Source organism: Lutjanus erythropterus, chromosome 19 (genome assembly GCF_056507025.1).
Source record: "Lutjanus erythropterus isolate fLutEry1 chromosome 19, fLutEry1.hap2, whole genome shotgun sequence".
Taxonomy (NCBI): Eukaryota; Metazoa; Chordata; class Actinopteri; order Lutjaniformes; family Lutjanidae; genus Lutjanus; species Lutjanus erythropterus.
This window is the reverse complement of record NC_139335.1, coordinates 25,030,855-25,051,919: the sequence shown is the minus strand read 5'-3', so window position 1 is coordinate 25,051,919 and position 21,065 is coordinate 25,030,855. Positions and strand designations below refer to the sequence as shown.

Below are 21,065 nucleotides of genomic sequence, written 5' to 3'. Positions count from 1 at the left end.
ATGCACTCAACACTTTGTACTGACAGTAGGACATTTCAGCTGGTAGCAAGGATACTTATAGAGGCCTTGGAGTCATTATGTGTCATTATGTAATACAATAATAACCATGTGCTATTAAATGGATGAGATTTTCTCTTTTTAAAGGACCAGTGTGTATAATTTAGTGGCTCCTAGTGGTGAGGTTGTAGACTACAACCAACTGATTACTGCTCACCTCACCCTCAGCATGATTATTACACAGCTTTGTTAAATACTTGATTCTGATTGGTCAGTTTCGGCATTCTAAGGTCTGACCTTTTCTGTGGAGAGTGTGATGGACAGATTGATCACTATGGATGAGCACTGAAATCATTTTTAAAGTAATATTTTGTGTCAGATTATTGATTTTTAAGTAAGGATCTTGTATAAGGTGGGTCATCATTGCAAAATAAAGCCCAACGGGGGCTTTGATTCTCTTGATTCACCTTGAATGATGACCCACTCACCGTACATTATCCCTTACTTATTATGCTACTATTATAATTGTTATATTACATGCCATTGCTGCCATATTCTGCAAGTTGATGCCCCTAAATCCTACACACTGGATCTTTAATAGAAGTGTCTAAACTGTATGCACAACTCACACAAATTCATTTATTTTGTCTCTCTGCTTTCTACATATTCAATATTTGTCTCACCATGATAAAACACTGTAGGGTGCATGAGGCAAAATTCTATGGGACTAAACAGCAAGAGAGACTTTCCTCTGTTTTCAAGTCAAGCGATGCAGACTCATTTCCCACTTTGGGAGAGCTCTTGATTTGACATGTCAATGCACAAATGCAGGTGGAGTGGATAGCATGAGGGCGTTGTGGCCAAAATGAGGTTTAGCCTCACTGTGAAGTCCCCTCTTTAAAGAAAAACTGATGAAGAGAGAATTAAGTGGGTACAGACAATTTTGACCAAAGCCAAAAAAAGATCAAAATAAAAGGATTAGATGTTCAAGATTTGTTTCTAGGGATTACAAGCTACAGAAGCTACTCTTCAAGCGCTTGTAAAATAACAAGCTGCTGTTTTGACTGCAATGAATACAAAAGGCAATCAGCCAGTTAACTATGTAGTAACTTTATGACAGCTAAGATAAAAGTAAACAGTTATTTTGCCTACAGCTTTCAGTAAAGATATTTAACATACTCTGCACCACTGGTCACAGCTGTAGTTTGTTTTTTGAGCTACTGAGAAATTATAAGACAGAAGCTTGATTTACCCCATTACTCTGTTGTTCAGAGGATCTGATCGAGATGCCGTGGAAGAGGAGAACACACAGCGTAGATGCAGTGTGAAAACAGTGTGGGAGTAGTAGTTGGGTGCTGCTGCTGGAGGTGTTTTATGGCAAATTCAAAGATAACATCTGTGATCAGATGTGTGCCCATTTAATAAGTACAATGGTATATGCAACAAGTGTAGTAATTTGTAACTTTGTGCAATATCAGTTCCAAAAAAAGTTGTGATGCTGTGTAAAACATAAATAAAAACACAATGCAATGATTTGAGAATCATTTTTGACTTCAGTTGAATACAGTACAAAGACAAGAATTTTTATGTTGAAACTGATAACCTTGTTTTTTGGAGCAACATATGATGCCATCAAGACAGCATTGTCTTGCTGAAATAAGGAGGGCCATCGCTGAAAAACATGTTAAGACATTTTGCATTGTAAAAGCATGGCATCATAGTAAACGAGACTGGCCCTGTCTCACACTGAAAATGTGTGGTGCAAATATGAAGCCCAGACTGTTGAGCATCTGACATCGTATATCAAGCAAGAATGGGAGAGAATTACTTTTAAACCTTCAACTAAACTTCAATTAGTGACCTTGGTTCCCAAATGCTGACTGAGTGACTGAGCTGACTTTGAGTGTTGTTAAAAGAAAAGGTGATGTAACACAGTGGTAACATACCTGCGCGCCAAAGTGTTGAAGGCATCAAACAAACAAAAAACAATAAAGTTAATCAATTGAATATGGGTCAAATCATTGCATTCTGTTTTTATCTTACACATCATACTAACTCTTTTTGGAATTGAGGTTGTAAAGCCAGAATGATTTTTATTTGTTACAGTCAAGGGCTTAGGTAGAATTTGTCAGTTTCTCTTTTCTACACAATCACTTTAAAACAGAGACAACAACTAAGCCATTCCTGAATGATTACAGTCTGTCACTCCTCAGTGTATTTAGTTTATTACTGATATAACCTAAGAGAAAATGAACCAAAAAAACAAACAAACAACAAAAAACATCTCATGAGATATCTAAAAGATAGATGTATCCATACTTAATGCATTGTAACAATGCAGCCTTTTGTCTTTGTTATTGTTTTTCCATCCAGAATGTACAACTTGTCCATAAGTCCTTACTACATGTCTGAGGAAGGCGAAGACAGCCCGTTTATCTGCTCGGCTGCCCGCGAGAACGGGATGCTGCGCTGCCATGATGTGCCGGTAGAGTGCTCATTGGCTCCTTCCCACCAAAGTTCAGTTCTGATTGGATCAGCGGCCTCTGTTAACGGCTGCATTAACTGGAACCAGTACTATAACGTGTGTCGCCCCGGGGACCGCAACCCTCACAAGGGAGCTGTCAACTTCGACAATATCGGCTACGCCTGGATAGCCATATTCCAGGTAAGAAGGGATAAATGTTCTAATGTTGATGTGGAAGGAAAAGCATGGAGGGCAAGGTGTTAAGAATGTGTCACTGCTTATGAGACCGTGTATGAGTTGGCTGGGGTTAAAAATGTGCTTTGTTGCACCTGTAACCACTAAGAGTAATGTCTGAGGGTCCCAGAGTCCAGATATACATCACTGCAGCTTGCTGAGATGTTTAACCAGTGGAATTAAGCAAAAACAAGATTTTCAGGGTGCTAGTGAGTGGCAGAACAAGTAATTTGAATATTTTTTAAATACCTTATTAAAATGTTATTCACTTTTCTTTATTATCATGTATAGTCATCTCAGAGAGAAAACAGGAAGCTCACAGTATCACTCAGAGTTTACTGACTTTTTTCAGTGAGCTACATTTGGTTGCAGTCATGCAAAATAAGTTCCTTATTAATTAACAGATAAACTCCTGTAGAAAGCTTGGTTTGTGATCACTGGAGCTGTCATGATTTTCGATTTTCTCTACATGATTATCATGGCCAAAAGATTTCCTGATAATATTTTGGTGATATCTGTAGAAAATTCATTCAAAAATTACAATGTCATGCTCATCTTGCAGTGATGCAGCGCAGTGTTCCTGCAGCCTGCCTTAGCTTCCTCGAGTCTTGGGAGGAGGGGACGGGGGAAACAACTCACCTCAGCCAAAGACTGTATATTAAACCTTTTTAATAAAACCGTCTACAGTTCCAGCTCACTATTTGGAGTGTAGTAGTCATTTTTGGACACAAAATTGCTAAAATAAACTCCTGGATTATTTACACCATATTATCATACGTGTATTATTAACATTATATCAGTATCATGTTTTTAAATACAATGGTTATCGTCAATATCGGTATATCACAACTCACAGCTAAAAATATGTTTGACTAGACTGTGAGCTTTCAATCTGCTAAATGTGAGAAATGTTTTCATGGTTTGAGGAGGCTCGGCTGTGTATTTCTGATTGCTAAACCTATCAAATATTTTGTTCTTTCCAGTAGACAAGTTTAATTTGGAGGCAATAAGTATTATAAATTGTTTCACCAACAAACAGTGATGATGAGCTGATCCCTTGTGGCAGGCCAGTTATAATTGTTATAATACTGTGATTTTTTTTGCATGCACAAAATCAGTCATCATTCAAAAACAGCACAAAACTTTTTCAGGTGTGTTGAAATTCAAGTCATCTTTTTACAAATTCCTCTACTCAGGCCATCAGAGGGCACGCATTATGACCTGAGAGCCATTCCTTCTCCACACACTGATTGCACAAAATGTATTTTTCTTTTCTCTCTTGCTGATTCCAGCTCCCCCAGGAGCCTTGACAGGCTTTTCCCTCTCACAGCCTTTGTGCTAACACTGTCTGTGCTGTTGTGATATGAATTCCAGGCCTTTTAATAGATCTGTCTGGGGCTCACTGCTAGATCTGACTCTGTCTAATAGACTTTGACTTGCACAACATGACTTCTAAGAGAGTCTTACTTTCAAATTACCCCAAACAGCACAAAGACACACACAAGCACTTAGACACACTAGCATACTAGACACAGAGACTTAGACAAGATATTTTTTTTAGCCAGGTGTATGATTGGTGTGCTTGTATTTAAGAACTTGTTGCAACTGTCAGTGTAAGGGGTAGGTTAGTATTAGGTGTGAGTTCAGTCGCCATCTCTGTCAGGACATGCTGCTGCCTACACATTCAGATGTAGTGGCGTAACATGACAAAAACAGAAGTTTGTATCATCTGTTTTTTATGGTTTATGTGTGTAAAATTTGTGACCATAATAGAGAAAAGCTTCAATGTGCATAGCATAGGAAAGAGCCTGGTCTCTATTCAGATATGTTCCATGGAAGTAATGCATGAAATATTATAATTTGAGAAATATCTGCAAAAATATTTGTATTAGCTGTATTTGCTGATAAAGAGTCTGTAGTAAGAGAAACATTTCAATGAATAATGACAGACAATGAGTGATGACCTTGCCATAACCTCAAAACAATCTAAATATTTTCAGCATTTAACAGACTATTTGTTGACAGGTGGTTGGAAACAGGAATAGGACCAATGAGTCAAAGAAAGCAAAAGTTAGACAGAAAAATAAAAGCGGTTGCGATAGAGAAAGCTAGAAAATATGCTGGAAAAAAGGAGAAGGCTATATTGAATGTTAAATGAGTTGCTTTGCTTGTTATCCCAGTCTACAGTTTTATTCCCCCAGTATCTGAAAATATAAAGAACATGAATTATACATCTCAGTGCAGGGTTTTGAAAACATCTCAGCCCATGGTTTCAAATTGAGTTAATTCAAGGTTACCCTGGGACTCCTGCAGAGTACAACAAGCTGTTAATGTGTCACATTGGCCACTCAACAAAACCATGCATGTGGTTATTGAGTCCCACTGAGCAATGGGCATATACCATGCCGGCTTCCTGTGTTTGCTTCTTTTTTTATTCTAGAAGTATTTTCAGTTACTGTCACTATCTCCAAAATGTCAACTTTTCAGAAGATAAGGTACATTTTTTTCAGCTTGGTGGTGTCTCAAGTGTCCCAACTCATGAAGGAGCAGTAACTCCTTCAGTTTTAGCGAAAAGATTCAAAATCATCAAATTTGTAAATTTGTGATTTTTACAGGACAGTGACGTTATGGCTAAATGCAGCCACCTGTAAGAGCTTTGGTTTGTTTAGTCTAGTTTATTTGTTTGATTGCTTTCTTGATCACAGGGCTCAAACTAGAATTCACCACTATGTAATAACAACTGACCCTTCTTAAGCCCTGCCCCTTTTTGCGCTGCGCTACAATAACAGTTGACAAAGCTTGGCACCCAGCGGAGTCATGTCCATTTTATCTTTTCCTGTAGGCCTACTTACATTTGTTATGTGCTAGGCTCATCTGTGTTGAAAAGGAAACTAAATTTTCAAAATAATAAAAAAAAAATGTTGCTGGGGATCTGTAAAAGCATCATGTAGTCATGTCTTAAGATAGTTAATGTTAGTAAAACACAAGCTAATTATCTAGCTAACAATTGATGTGGGTTAGCTACTTAGATAGCATTCTGGTACAGAGCAAGAAACTAGCTAACTGGCTAGCTAACGATTTGTGTAGTTACCATATTGCGAACATTAACTAACTTAAGGTGTGTGTGGTCCCCAGCAAAACCTTATAACCACCTTAAGGCTTTGTTTTCCTTTTCAACATAGACAAACCTACAACGAAGTGGCAGGAAGATCAGTTGGTTTTAAGAGAGGATGTCACGCAAACCCCGTCCTAACCTGTCCTTTAAGAACCAAGTGATAGACTGACAAAAAAAAAATAGGAGCAGAGCTGAAAGTGATGGGATGATAAAACAAAAGAAAATAAGAGTAGAAAAGGTGATAAAGACGACAGGATGACAAATGAAGAAGTGGAGGAGAGATAAAGGATGACTAGAGCAGCAAAGGCATCTCGGGGTTATCAAGCCAATGTTAACAAATGTTAACACCTACTGAGAGGTTAATGACTATTGACCGTGGACACACTCACACAGGCACAGACACACACGTACACCTGTTCTGCCAGACTGTCTTTAGGGTTCAAGAACAATGTGCAGGTTAACTCGTTCACCAGTGACAGCTGAGAACGTGCTCTCGTGTTCATGTATGTCATTAGCATGAATTACAGGACTTGATGCTTTGTTATCTATCTCTGATCTTCACGGTGGGTCAGGAGCAGAGGATGGGGACGGCCTGGGGGTCAGTCACTGACTTGCTCATGCTATCATGTTGGTTGCCCTTCATAAAGCAATAATATGCACAGAGACACAGAGAAATCTGATTTATTCAAGATAATGGTGGGTTTCCTGCTAGTCATTGCTATCTTGTTGGGAATTGCTGCAACTTATGGGAAAACAGAATATGCCAGAGCATGCGACTAAAGGTGCTGGAGAAAGGTCACATTATCATCCTGCTACAGGATAAAAATGCTCTGACTTGTCTGTATTTCTTTCAGCCAATCACAATAGTCTTGGGTAGTGCTAAGCCAAGGATGCAGCAATGGTGCCCCTGCAAAATAGTGCTGAGTGTGGAACTTGTTTTAGTGAAACATTTGCATGTCAGGTGGCGAGTCCTGGAATTAAAATGTCTAAATCACTGCCAAAGAAGAGATAACAGCTACTAGTGTGTTTATGTTTGTACCGTTAGCCACGCAGATGCTAATTTTCAGCGTGTAGGTTGCTAGCTCAGAGGTTGTTGCTGCCGGAGACTTAGATAGCAGATGCCACGATGGTGCAGGCTTATACCCACAGAGTACATCCAGTGAGTCAGACTAAACGTTATGTGAATAAAACTTTAATATCGCCTCGTCCATGAACATGATTTCTGCCTGAATCACGTCAAATGGATTTCCATCTGCTATGGTGGTTGTTTAAAAGTGAAGATAAAAGCTTCCATGATCTGACGCTATTTCACATTGTCATCAAACTATGTCCTCTCTTGTGTTTTAATGTGAGAGAGCCCCTCGCAGCAGAACTTACATACTGTGCATTTAAATAACCAACATCAGCAACCCATATCATTGACTTTTACTACATGGCTTAACACAAGATGAAGAGTTATTGCCACATGTGCAAAGCAAGAATGGATGAATTGTCCTTTCCTCCATTTTGACAAAGAAGATATGTACTTTTATTGCTGACAGACACCACAGTTCCAATTCTTGATGACCTGTATGAATGAGGGACAGTTTGTTCCAGTCCGTACTGTGAGGCCTGTCTGAAAATTGCTCTACATGTCCAGGCTAGGCTAGCTACATGGTTTTCTTGCTTTCCAGTCATTATCATAACTACCAGATTATTAGTTTGGCTGGCTATATTTTGTTGCATGGCTGTTTGTTCACTCTGTTTCTAAGGAATAAAAGATGCAAAATGATTACATTTTACAAGTGTGTTTCAGCTCAGAAACGAGAATCCTTGGCTCTTTTGTTAATCTGTTGCAAGGAGAGCATTCCAGCAGCGAGCGGATTAGTCTCCTCTGGGTCTACGTGTGTGTGTATGTGTGTGTGCGTGTGCATAATACGCATTTGTGGTGTCAGTTTATGTTAGGTCAGTGTATGAGTCTTTATGAATACACAAGTATGCACAAATGCACGTGCCTGTTGGCATGTGTGTGTTCAGGCTCTTGTTCAGTGTGTGTTTGCCTGTACCATTGTTGCATGCACGCTGGCAGCTGTAATGTGTTATGCCAGCTGAGGTGTAAATGTTGAGGTGTGAGTGTATTATCGGCTCGGCTGAGCCGAGCAACCGCTCTCAGGTCTCAGCATCTCCACTGCTCATTAGCATAGTGGCCGCATGAAAGAGCTGCGTCAGTCCCCTGGCACACACACACTCACACTCACACTCACCCACACACACATGTATAAGAAACTGGAGGGACACCACAGGCTTTCTACTGAGGAATTGCCATTAAAAACAGAATTGGAAATGTACTGCATCTGACTGCTGTGTGCTTTGGGTGTTTGTGTGCGTCTGTGTGCACAGTTTTGTGTGTGCGTGCGTGGGTGTGTTTGTCATATGTTTTTGAAGAAAAAGCAATGGGCAGAGCTACAGAGGAATGTTTTTCTACTTTACCATTCATTATAATGCAGTGTCTCCCTCTTTGTCTCTCTGTGTCTTTTTGTCTCCACCACCAGGTCATCACACTGGAGGGATGGGTAGATATCATGTACTATGTCATGGATGCTCACTCCTTCTACAATTTTATATATTTTATACTGCTCATAATCGTAAGTACCCACTCATATTTTCATTTTAGTAAAGAACTTTTTCCTGATATTTGAATTTGTTACTTGGGCTTGAAAAGCCAGCTCCAAAATAAGAGCAAAATGAATTAAAAAAAAATTATAATTACACTTTTGATTGGATCCAAAATATCTGGCTCAGATCTTCATGGACCAAAATGGGTCTTGTTGACTGTGAACCAAACAAAAACAAACTCACTATAGCTTTATAAAATAACTTGACATTTTTTATGGAGTAACAGCAATTTTCCACAGAAATTTGCCCTTCCTAAGTCCCACCCCTTTTTGCCTTGTGATCCAGTAACATTTGAGCAAGCTTATGGCAGATGAATCCTCGGTCAAATTTCGCCTTTCCTGTTTCCTGTACTTACGTATGCTTATACTCTAGGCTTTGCATTCAAAACAGGTCCTCATCGACATCTTCTAGCCATCTTCTAAAATGCAGTTTTCCTTTCAAAGTAGACGAGGTGAGATGAGATGAGTTGACTGAGGTCCCAAAAAGGGGCGGGACTTAAGAGGGGTTAGTGTTAAGTGGTTCAGAATGTGAAGATATATACATCATTATATATATTTAAATCTACTGTTCACTCAACACACTGATTTCTATGCTCTCATTGAGAAACTTAAAATGTCTGTAATCCTGTTCCTCTTCATGAATTTCTACAGTCTGCAGTATCGTGGTTTGAATGCTCAACAAATTTGCATATGTATAACTTGCCTATACGTGTGCTTCCAAAAGATCTTTTTGTGTATTTGTATTTCAGTCGTGCTTTGGAAGGCCCAGAACAACCTCTCCATAGTAAACCACAAAACTCTGCTCCCCTCAGTTGAACCATGCAGACTTCTTACCGTGTACAATTTCACTCTTATCATGCTGTTGTGTGAGGTTTTCAAAGATCCCGGCTTTGGTTGTATTTTACAATGCTGTATGAGCTCCCTGCATGTCCCTCGTTTGATGTAAAAGCGCTTATTATGCATTCAGAGGGAGACAGAGAGGAGACAAAATTGGGGTGAGAGAAGAAGGGCTGATGAAGTGATTCATATAGAAAGTGAGTGAGACAGAAATTAAGATAGCTGAGAATGTTAGAGAAAAGAATTTTTAAAAAGATGGGGAAAGCGCTCCTCTAATTTCCTATCACTCTTTCAGTAACACACAGTAATGGCAGCTTAAATAGACATTTCTTTATAGACTTGATAGATACTTGTAACTTCCTGCCAAGGCCACCTCATCAGACCACAATTAAAATGTGAAATTGTAAGTAATGATTAAAAACAAAATCAGTTTTATCATCCCAGGATCTGTTCAAACAGGCTGCATCTTAATAATATATAAGGCCTAATATTGCCTCTTGTTGACACAGTGTTTTATTACTCTTTTAACACCTTGAGGAGGGAGAAAGAAGGATAGAATATTGATGAAGTAGCCACAGTTGAATTTCAATTTTAACAGCAAGGTGAAAGATTTCACCCAGCGGAACTTTTTTAGATTTGTTTTTATCACTTTACCTCTCCCCAACCAGGTGGGCTCTTTCTTCATGATCAACTTGTGCCTCGTGGTCATTGCCACCCAGTTCTCCGAGACGAAGCAAAGGGAGAACGCCCTGATGAGGGAGCAGCGTGCTCGCTACATGTCCAACGACTCCACGCTCGCCAGCTACAGCGAGCCGGGCTCATGCTACGAGGAGATGCTACGCTACATCAGTCACCTTTATCGCAAGTTCACACGCAGACTACAGAGGATATACTCTGGATGGCACAGGTTAGATATGGGTGCTTTGTTTTTCTGTGGCATTGTTGTATTTTCTGTGTCCAAGAATGTTAGAGCAAATATAGATTGCATTAAATTAATTCAATATTTTGTCTACCAAGGGTTAGAGAGAGTTGGAACATAAGATTTTGCATTATTGTTAAGTAATTATCCAGCATTATATAAGGAGCAGGTTTAAAACAACCAAATCTATCAGTTCCTGAGACATCAAACATGTAGGCTGACCTGTGCTGGACTCATTTCACGCACTCTTGAAGATTTTCTGTGATGTTATTAGTATGACTTGGCAAACTTACCTGGAAATAAATCAACAACCAGTAAGGACACTTAACATTTTTTTATTTATTTCAACACAGAATGACCTCACGTAAGTATTGTTGTTCAGAACACAAGAATAAATAACTTTAACCTTTATAAATTAAAAATACTCTCAGATTCAACTACACAATGGATGAAATATACTTACAAATTAAAGGCACTGCAAAGAACTTTCATGTTGTTGATTTTGGAGCCTCCTGTGGACAAACGCGATAGTGTTTCCACGTCCACAAGCACAAAATATAATTTCAAAAATAAAATTATCAAAATAAAATTCTCCTCCTGCTTTTGTTTAACTGGCTAACCTACAACTCACTGTAACTTTGGCTGGGAAAATGTTAACACAGGCTTGTTTCTTCTGATTTGTTGGAGAATTTGGTGTAAAATGGTATCAGTCAACTAAAACTCTTCTCACTGACCAATGCTTTAGTCGACTAGTAGGGGGCAGCCTCAGATAAAATTTCCTATGTTGAAATTATAATCACACTTTACCCCCTTGTTAAATTGATCATGACTTTCTCCTGCAGTTAATAGTCTTTGCTGGTCCTGTGGCTGTTTGCAACATTGTATGAGTCATTTGGGGCAACTAAAATGTGTTTTGTTACAGGCATAAATAGTTGTGTCAGTGTGCTTTGGTAATTTTGGATCTCACAGATACATTGTGCACAGCCCCCAAAACTGTTGAGCCTCACCTCGTCACCTCGAGATGCACTCAGTATCAAATGCATAAATATTACAACTTTATACGAACTTGGTAATAATACCTTCTCTATTCATTTCCAACCAGTAAAAGGCGTAAAAAGGTGAATCCTAATGGCAGTGGCGGAGGCAGTAACGGTGGGGGTAATGGACATGGCCATGGTTCCAGCAGGAGCTGCGGAGGCTTAGGCCCGGGAAGTGCGCTGTGGTTGAGGCCGATCCATAACCTCCTGCAGCACCATCAGCACCAGCACTGTCGCCTCAGCAACGGGGGCCAGCACACTATCAGCGTTGCAACCGCCGAGCACATGGACGGAGAGGGAGGGGAGGAGCTGGAGATGAAATCGCTTCCCGTCCGTAGAGGAAGCACAAATGGAAATAGCGGCGGCGATGGCGGAAACCCGTGCATTGTCAGCCAGCGCATGGGGGCGCTGCTCGGACGACTGAACGGGGGGATGAACTATCCGACCATCCTGCCGTCGTTTGTGTGCAGCTACAGCAGTAAGACGCCACCCCCCCACTCCCAGCAGTGTGGCCACAGTCCAGAGCAGCATCCGCCAAACCACCCAGCATCTGAACACGCAGAGACGCTGCAGAAGCTCTACCAGCTCATGGGACAGCACAGTAAGAGGACGCACACACACACACACACACACACACACACACACACACACACACAGACTCCTTATAAAGGGAGTCTAAGGAACACAGGAAGTAGAAAAACATGAATGGTGAAGTTATGTCACATATACGTTTCTTCAGTGACTTTACAGGTGATACTATTGGACACATCAGCCTGTTATTTTTTGTGCATATTTATTTCTGTGACTTCTGATGCTTGTTTGAGTCGTAATTTTTGAAAAACAGTTACTGACCACATTTTGGCCTTTGTGATGGCTTGAAAACATCCAGAGAAAAGTTTACTTTCATCTTAAACTGGAGCAACTGCAGATTAATCCCATAAACGATATGTTATGACCCACTAAAAATAGGCAGGTTATGGGATGAATAAATCCCCCCAGAGATTTTCTTGAAGTTTAGAGCTAAAATGTAAAAAAACTTCTGAACCGCCGCAACTTCTCTTGGGACATGCAGCCTCCGACCAAATCAATAAATAAACCAATACACAAAATTTTATTGTTGGGAAGTCACCTGCATGCTTGTAATGTTGTAAACAACTAGGAAAGTGTTAAAAAATAAATAACAATGATCACATTTATAGTTTTCTTATTAAGTTAATACAGTTAGATGAACCCAGGACCCTCAGTTACAATACCATTGCACTATTTTATGCATCTTCAAGAAAACTGAGACTATACAAAACACTTTGCATATATCTATACAAGCAAACTTACCCTTTACAGTACTTTCACAGCTGGAAGTAATAACTTGCACTATACTGTAATGTTGTTCCCCTTTTCTGATTTAAAGACAAAATGATCACCCTGAAAGTATTTTTTCACTAAAAGACTTGGTAAGGAATTAGCAGCTGTAAGATCAGCTGGTTTCACTTGAGATCAGAGTGGTGTAAATCTGCTAATAATCCCCATTTTTACTAAATGTATTTGTAATCTGATTATCTTTTTTTCTGCAACTATGATAGAATACATTTACCTTTTTTGTATCCTGATTATGTAACTCTGTTACATGTCATCCATTATTCCTCAAGCTTGAGCGTAAGCAGCAACCGCTTTGGCTGAGTGTGACAAATTGAGTCACATAACAACCAAACAAATAAGCCATCAAACATACCTATTTCTAAAGGTTCATTGTATTGGAACAGTTATCTTTCAACCATTTTTTCCTTTTCTTTTCTTATGTTTCTATTTCTGAAGTGTTTCACTGTTTACAGTCTGTCCTTGATGCTCTGAATTTCCCCTGGGCTTCATTATGTTTTTGTCATCACACTCACTCTTATCTCCTGTTTTCATCTTCATTTCTTGCTCTTTCTTTTAGCAAATACCTCTGTCCTCTTTCCCAAGTCTGACCTGAGGTAGCCTCTGGCTACATCTGCTAAGTGTGCGTGTGTCTCAAGCAGCACTTAGAGAATCCTGACAGGAAATCCATGTCTCGAGTGTTACAGTCATCAGTGCAGAGAGGTGGATAAAGGGTAGGATTGAGGGGATCAACAGGCTGTGTGGGGGATGGCAGAGGGGAAAAAAGCGGGCAGTGTAAAGTAACGCAGACAAAAACACAGGTATACAATGAAATTTTGAAAAATGTGGAAGATGAGAGAAGAAGCAGACGATGTTAAGAGGAGAGGAATAGCATATGAAAGATTCAGATCCAGATGGAGAGGCTGGGGGAGAGAGAACACACAGAGAAAAATAAATGAGTTCAGTAGAGAGAAAAGAGAGGAGGGAGAGAAAGACAAAAGTAGACATGAGTCAGAGCAACAAAAGGACAAGAGCACAGAGACAGAGAGGAGACATAACATTGTTTGCTGCAAAAGCTAATGAAAAAGTAGTGGCTGCATGATAAACTTGACTGTTCTGTCCTGAAAGAGTGTCTGCTAACAAGCACACACACACTCTTCAGCTCCTGACATGCACAGAGACGTCACTATTGGTATCTGTATCTGTTCAATCAACAAAATTATCTGTATCTGTATTTGGATGGACAGCCAGAACGGTTTATACCAGAAGTCATGTTAAATCAGACAAATGTTGTATTTAATAACCTGATATTTATTGGCAAGGCAACTGTTTACATTAGCATATAATGAAATATAATAAATACCAATAATACATTTATTTATTTATTTTTTTATTTTACTAAACTTTTATAAACAGTCTGAACACTACCACCACCATCGACCCTTTACCTGGGGGGCACTGAAGAAGATTCACTCTTTTATTTAGTTCACAGCACTAGAATTTTATACTTAAGTAAATGTACTCTTTGCAACTTTACTTTGCCGTCTGACAGCCTTTTCTAATGAGAGACTGTTTTTGTAGCAACCAGATATCTCCGTCTCCAAACCAACCAAAAAAGGATAGCTCACAAAGTCACATAATAACACAAACAAACTAATGGATTTAGGCAGCAGTAAGACCAGTGATGTAAAGTGGCTGGTTTTTACATGGAGTTTGGTTGTTGGAAAAAATGATATTTGGCTTGTTTAATGACAGTTTCCCATCGGTTAAGGCTGTCTGATTGCAAGGCAAAGTGGTGAAAATATAACAGATTTAAATTGATATTGACATTTTTTTAGGTGGACCTTTTTAAATCCAGTCCACACCAGTTCATTGCTTGTTTTCCCCTCTCTGCTTTTACAAACTGGGGCCGCGCTGACTGCCATCTATTGTGGTCAGCATGTCTCCAGACAAGTACGTCATTGAACTCCACATTAAATGATCAGAACTATCGCTTTTTAATTAGTGACTGATTAAGATAGATGCAATCTTTTTAAAACTATGTTGAGGTGATCATGGGGCTGACTTTTTTTTCTGAGTAATAATGAGCAAGATCGGGTACAAAAAACATGCAATGCATTGTTTGTGCGTCGTATTTGTATTTGGGTGCATCCCTGCTGCTGACACTCCAAACATGATTAAGCACACATGAATTAGCTCCTTGCTGGAGTGAAGAGTTACTGTCTGACATGTGATAAATACAAAAAAAAAAAAAAAGACAGCAATAAAGAGTGCTGAAAAACACCACCAGTGTGTTCAACGTGTTAAACAGTCAATACACCTCTGATCTGCTCACAGTCGATATGATCCCTCTTGAGAGTACACCAACACTTCTCCTTTACTACTAATGGGTGTTGAAGATCACACATTTTAAACAGACTTTAATGAACGGTGATTTAATGGTTTGAAGTCTAAATGAGTGAACGTCTCCAGCCTCTGTCGGACATTTCTGGATCTGCAGTTGGTTGCATTTAGTTTTGTCAGATGAGTCAATCGCGTTTAAACCCTCTAATGTAATGGGATTAAAGTTTGAATACTGTTTTTGTTTGATAGGGCCTTTATACTGTTAAAGCACCGGTGATCTTGGGAATATTTTTCAAGTACGAGTCTCTCAAATCTAATTTTAGTATGAATGTAATCTAATCTAGCCTAATGTAATATAAGTTAATGCTATAAAGCTTTTTGCTAGACAAATACTTTGTCCCCTTGAAGGAATTTGCTCAAAAATGGTGAGAATGCAAACAGGCTGTCAACAGTTGAAATCAAAACACTTTTTTTAGTTACAGTTTATTTGTAGCAGTGATATTCATGAGATTAGACGAGATGAAATATGATGACAACTCTCACAACTGTTTTTTGTAGCTTGAGGTATTAGAGTTGTAAACAACATGGCGTGTTGCTGAAGCTGCTTTTGAAGAGCAGATTTTTCCAGAAGACATGTTTTGCCCCTGTTAGTTTTCAGCGATGCTCTGCAGCTCCTCTACAGTGGTTCTGAGAGGATGTAGTCAGAGAACAGAGGGTGAGAGGAGTCAGCCGGGACCTTGTGCAGGACTGTGGGGGAGCTCACAGTGCTCACTGCACAAACCAACCTCATCTTGCTCTCGACTGAGATAGGACATCCCTCTGGCACTGTGTGCTAAATTTCACTTACATTATATTCTTCCATCTTTATAATTCTATCATTATGACTATGTGTCAGTGTCTTTGTCTCTCTCTTGTCCTATTGTGCTCCTTTTTAAATATGGCAGTCCTGTCTCTTGATGTAAATCTACACTAAAACTACACTTTGGGAGAAATTTCCCAATGGATAAAAGTCAAAACATTAGTGCTGAAGTCAACCAAAGGAAATCTGGGTCAACTGAAATTCTGTAATTGGTAAATGGGGGGGAAAAAACACATTATCTAGATCAGCCATTCCCTAAAGAATGGCAAGGCCCAATTTGAAATCTGAAAATGTGGCCCACCCAAACCTTTGATCACAACTTTGATCAGCACACAAGACTACTCGTACCAATGATGAGATATAAGATATGCTCCACTGTTAATGTGATGTAGTGTTATGGGGTAACACCCGTTAAACTACGTCAGATAAATGCATAATAATACACAATCTAAGTCCAATGGCTTTGTTTTATTGAAATCAATCATAAATTAAATTGTATAGTAATTTCAAATAAAAAAAATGAAACTTAACAATGTTTTATTTATCTTTCACAGCCTCTCAAGGCCCGCACTTGGGAAAGCACTGGTCTAGATGAATTAACTCAGCCACAGTGCACTGAGAGACTCCTGCTGACTTGCTAGCCTAAATGGGTGCTAATAAAGTTCCGAAGCACTGACAGATTTCCTATCAGTTCCTGTAGTTTGACCGTTTCTTTCTGACACTTAGCTGTATCATTACTTTCAGGGCAAGTAAAATCTGTCAAGTTTTCATAAAGCAAATATAAACAAGGCTAAGTGCTAACATGCTTGAAAAATGGTTACTGGATCCAGGCGACAACTCTTGTTATGTGGTTAGTTGGCTTCAAATGAGGTTTAATGTTAACAGTTTCTGCAGTATTATAATATTAGTCCAACATCACTCCAGTCTGTGGGAACAGCCACATCAGCAGCATGCTAGCATCAAATTCATCAGGATAACATACAAAAAAAAACGCTTAAACAACATTAAGCTCTCAAATTTTGGTCATGGGCAGTTGGTATTGATCTGTTATTATTCAAGTAACACCAGCAACTGTCTGACCACTGAGAGCCCAGGGGTGTAGTTTCCACTTACTTTTAAATATTCTATTATTGTCCATCTTTGTTTAAAATGCTCATTTATATTGAATATTGTGCAACGACTGTCCGGCCTCTGTAGTCAAATGAGAAGAGAGAAAAGTTGATATTACAGAAAAAAAAAAAAAACAACAACAACAAAAACATGTTGATGCACTCATCTGAGTCACCTTCAATTATCCGGCGCTCACAGCAATAAGCTTAACGAGCAGCAGTAAGTGCTTCGCAGCAAATTATTTCTTTTTTTACCCTGCATTTTGCCTCTCAGGCTGAAGAAGGCTGAATAAAAGTACTTCTACCTCCTCTAAATGTTTTTTTTTATTCAGTTAAATAACATTTCATCCGTATCATTACTTAAAGTTTACATTTTCCCAAATAGATGCTACAATCAATGGCCGTTTTTCATGGCAGCAAGTGATACTAATTAAGGGTCTGTTCCATTCAGGTCAAACAGTCATGATTCTGCCGTTGTACATGTTTGCTCACTGGAAAGACTCTGCTACTAAGTGGAATGGGACCTTTATTAGTAGGCTATCAGTGGTAACACCTGTGTTTACCCTACTGTCTCATATCAATATGGCTGCTATGAAAAAGTCTATTAGATCAAGTGTAAATCGATTTTCAAAGCAATACTTTCGTTCAGTTCCTCGAAGTAGAAAATGCTGCAACAGGTGACCGGCTGTGGAAGAATTAACATCTAATGTGTTTGTTCTGCTTAGTAAAGCAAGAGAGACAACGGCAGCACACGAGGACAGCTAGGAAAACATCCCCTTTGCGATGTCTGACCATCTCCACACGTTTCCCCTCCCCGCAGGACGCCAGAGGCTGCTGTACCAGCTGGCAGGCGTGGTGCCTAGCCCTCTGCTCCTGGAGCTGCTCAGCTGCCCTCAGTGCGCCCGCAGCCTGGAGACCTTGGAGCTGGAACTGGGAGACCTGGAGGGAGGCAGGGGAGAGGCTGACGGACTGCACGACTTCCCCCAGGTCAGAAAGCACGTGGGATATACTAATGATGATGGTCAGCAGCGAGGATGAGGGTTGTGGAAAGGGGAATTTGGCATTAACAATGATGGTGAAAGCAATATAAAAACTCAAAGTGAGTAAAAGTGTAATGTTCAATTATTTGTCTTATGCTACGAGTCAAATTGCAGTGAGCTGGAGTGAACTAGAAAAATGAAACTTGGCTCAAATAACTTGAAACAATGTGCTTTAGGTTCCACACAAGTCCAGCTCAATGTGCTCTACAAAAAGCATCTTGGGCCAAAAACGTCCAACATGATTTAATTAGCATAAACTGACGAACACCTTCATACCAAATTTGAGAGCTGAGATACACAGTTTCATTTTAAATTAGCAAGACTGGGCAAAAAAACATGGCCGCAACAAGTCAAAATATCATCACAAAGGGCAGGGTTTAGCAGGGAATTTGTCCAATCCACCATTTGTCCATTCACCATAAAACTAAGAACAAGTCTTTGGGCCATGCTCAAAGCATTTTGACCCCCGTCCATAGGGGACAGTACAAATGGAAGCCACTGGACAGAATTTTACAAATTTTGGTGTGCATGCTCAGGGGGCAAGTATGGGGACAGAATCTGAAGTGCCACAATGACTGATGCAAGATACAAGTGGACATGGCCTGTCACATATTTGCTCTTAAATCAAGATGTCTCTGAACAGTCCTGATTAAACTCACTGGGGACATCCAGTCTCATCTTCTGAATATGCACACTGGGTTTAATTCAAATACAATGGGGGGCGGAGGGCAGTGGTGCCACTTTAAGTATGTAATTATTGAAATGCTGTAGGCTTTGTGGGTGATTGGTCTTACTCTTTCTTTAAACTAGCTGAGGTGACTTTGTTCAGCTTTGTGAAGCCTGAGACCCACTTGCTGCTGCTCACGGCTTTGGTTTTAATTGTTTTTGCTGATTATGTAGCATATTTTCTAAAACCATAGTAATTACTAAATACAACTCCCCCGTCTTTGCTCTAGGGCGTGGATCTGAGAGGTGGGCGAGGTCGCTGCAGACGGCGGGGGGTCGTGGAGTACAAAAACGGAGTGGTGCGGGCCTGGGTAGGCTTCAGGGAAAAGCTGAAGAGGATTGTGGAGAGTAAATACTTCAACCGAGGGATCATGATCGCAATTCTCGTCAATACTCTCAGCATGGGGATAGAGTACCATGAGCAGGTAAGAATAATAATGAAAATAATATCCTCTATTTATATAACACTCTTCAAAAACAGGTTGAAAATGCTTCAAAGACAAAAACAGTGTAATTACAAATCTAAACAATCTTAATGCAAGAGAGAAATTAATAAGATTCAGAAAAAACAAGTTTGTAAAAGACTTGTAAAAGAGTACGATGACTTATCTAATTCTCAAAGGAAAGTTATTCTAGAGTTGTGGAGCTGTTCAAACAAAAACCCTACTGGGGTTGTAAGTTATGACTCGCAGTACTCTAGATGGCTGGAGACAAAAGTGAGAATGAGAATGTGCATCATTGAGCAAAATGAATCATCTGGGGGGGTCTGATCCGAATCAATGATTACTCCCAAAATTCTGGCCTCATTTGAACAGTGTTTATCATTAGAAAGTTACTGGACATCCAGGACTTTATGGTGAGACAGGCTGTGAGTGAGTTAACTGAGAGAAGGTCTGATTGATTTATAGACAAGAAGATTTGTGTATCATCAGCGTAAAAGTGGAAGGAAATACTGGAATTGTGGATAACTTGACCCAGTGGTAACATGCAGTTAGAAAACAGTAAAGGACCAAGACTAGACCCTTGAGGAACACCACAGGTAATATTTGCCTGATTAGAGGAAACATTCCCATCTGATACTGTGAAGGTTCTGCCACTTTTTCTACCACAGTGTTATAGTTGATCAATTAGTATAGGGTGAATTAAAGCCCTGAACTGTTTCAGATCAACAGTTCAAACCTAAAAGGGCTGTGAATGACCTTCCAAGAAAAACAAGTAGTTTGATGAGAAGTCAGACATGGCATTTGTGAGTGAAAATGGCATTTGGCTGTCTGAGATGCTAAATGAGAGAAAATGTGAGTATGGCAAGAGGGGGAGGTGGGGTGGACAGGGGTGGAAGAATGAAGGAAGAGAGGGGAGGGGAGGAGTGGAGGAGCAGTACCCACGGTCTTCCTCTTTCTCAGACACAAATACACATGAAGGCACTGTCACACGCACTGCAGGATTATGTTTCTAGTTTACTCTGTGTGGCCAACATCTGGGAAGCATCCACCTAATAACACAGCTCCCTGTTCTCTCGCTACACTGTCACTCGCTCAATATGTGTGTGGTTGCACAGACACACTCATCAACAGAGTTTTCACACCCAAGTAGGTATATTATATATGCGCACACACGAACACAACCTTTTCATTTCCCACTAGTGCAGCAAATGGATGAGAAACCCAAAGAGAAGATTCCTGTGCATGCACATGGTCCATTCCCTCCTTTCCCTTCCCGTCTCTAATTCCCTCTCCAGGGGATGTGTGTGTGTGTGAGTGTTTCTATCTTTGTGGGATAAACATAAGGAGGGACTGGGAGAGCCATGGCCTTATTGGGCCAATAACACACACACACACACACACACACACACACACACACACACATAGACTGAAACGTTATGTAAGAGTTCCTCCTCCCCTCAGTACTCATCATCCCCTTATGTGACACCTAGCCAAACTTTATGAGACTATGAGTTTATATTGTGTGTGAAGAGGTGTATGAATGTAGGAGGCATAGTGTAGACAGTGAGTGTATTTATGTGTGTGTGAGCGTGTGTGTAAAGCAGAAGGTCAGATGGAGATGGAGATGATTGATGCTTGTTTTGGCTATGTTTAGACTAATTCCAGATTGGAAATAGATCGCTATTATCGAATACACATGGAAGTAAAAGTCCACATGTGAATTGATTTGTGGCAATTTATTTCAACCACACTGGACTCATGCATGAGTCTTTCCTCATTTCTTTCTTATATTTATTCTGAAACAATCAGTACAAAGGAAATATGAAAATCCTATGTGGGATTCATGAAACCTACGCTGACAGCCGATTCTGTTCTTACCAATTTGAGTTTGTTGATGAATCACATTTGATCTTAAATTGGATGTGTGTGGCAGGA

The 21,065-nt window shown here is 39.9% G+C and overlaps 1 protein-coding gene across 2 annotated transcripts in view; it reads left to right on the top strand.

Annotated features, from left to right (window-relative positions):
• Positions 1 to 21,065, top strand: part of cacna1ha (calcium channel, voltage-dependent, T type, alpha 1H subunit a) — an 83,725-nt gene that overhangs the window by 15,438 nt on the left and 47,222 nt on the right. For both annotated transcript variants that reach the window (XM_084743353.1, XM_084743352.1), the window contains exons 5-10: positions 2,371 to 2,662; positions 8,342 to 8,434; positions 9,970 to 10,208; positions 11,323 to 11,858; positions 17,742 to 17,908; positions 18,918 to 19,112. In XM_084743353.1, the coding sequence (XP_084599479.1) occupies positions 2,371 to 2,662; positions 8,342 to 8,434; positions 9,970 to 10,208; positions 11,323 to 11,858; positions 17,742 to 17,908; positions 18,918 to 19,112 (1,522 nt within the window). The remainder of the gene's footprint in view (positions 1 to 2,370; positions 2,663 to 8,341; positions 8,435 to 9,969; positions 10,209 to 11,322; positions 11,859 to 17,741; positions 17,909 to 18,917; positions 19,113 to 21,065) is intronic.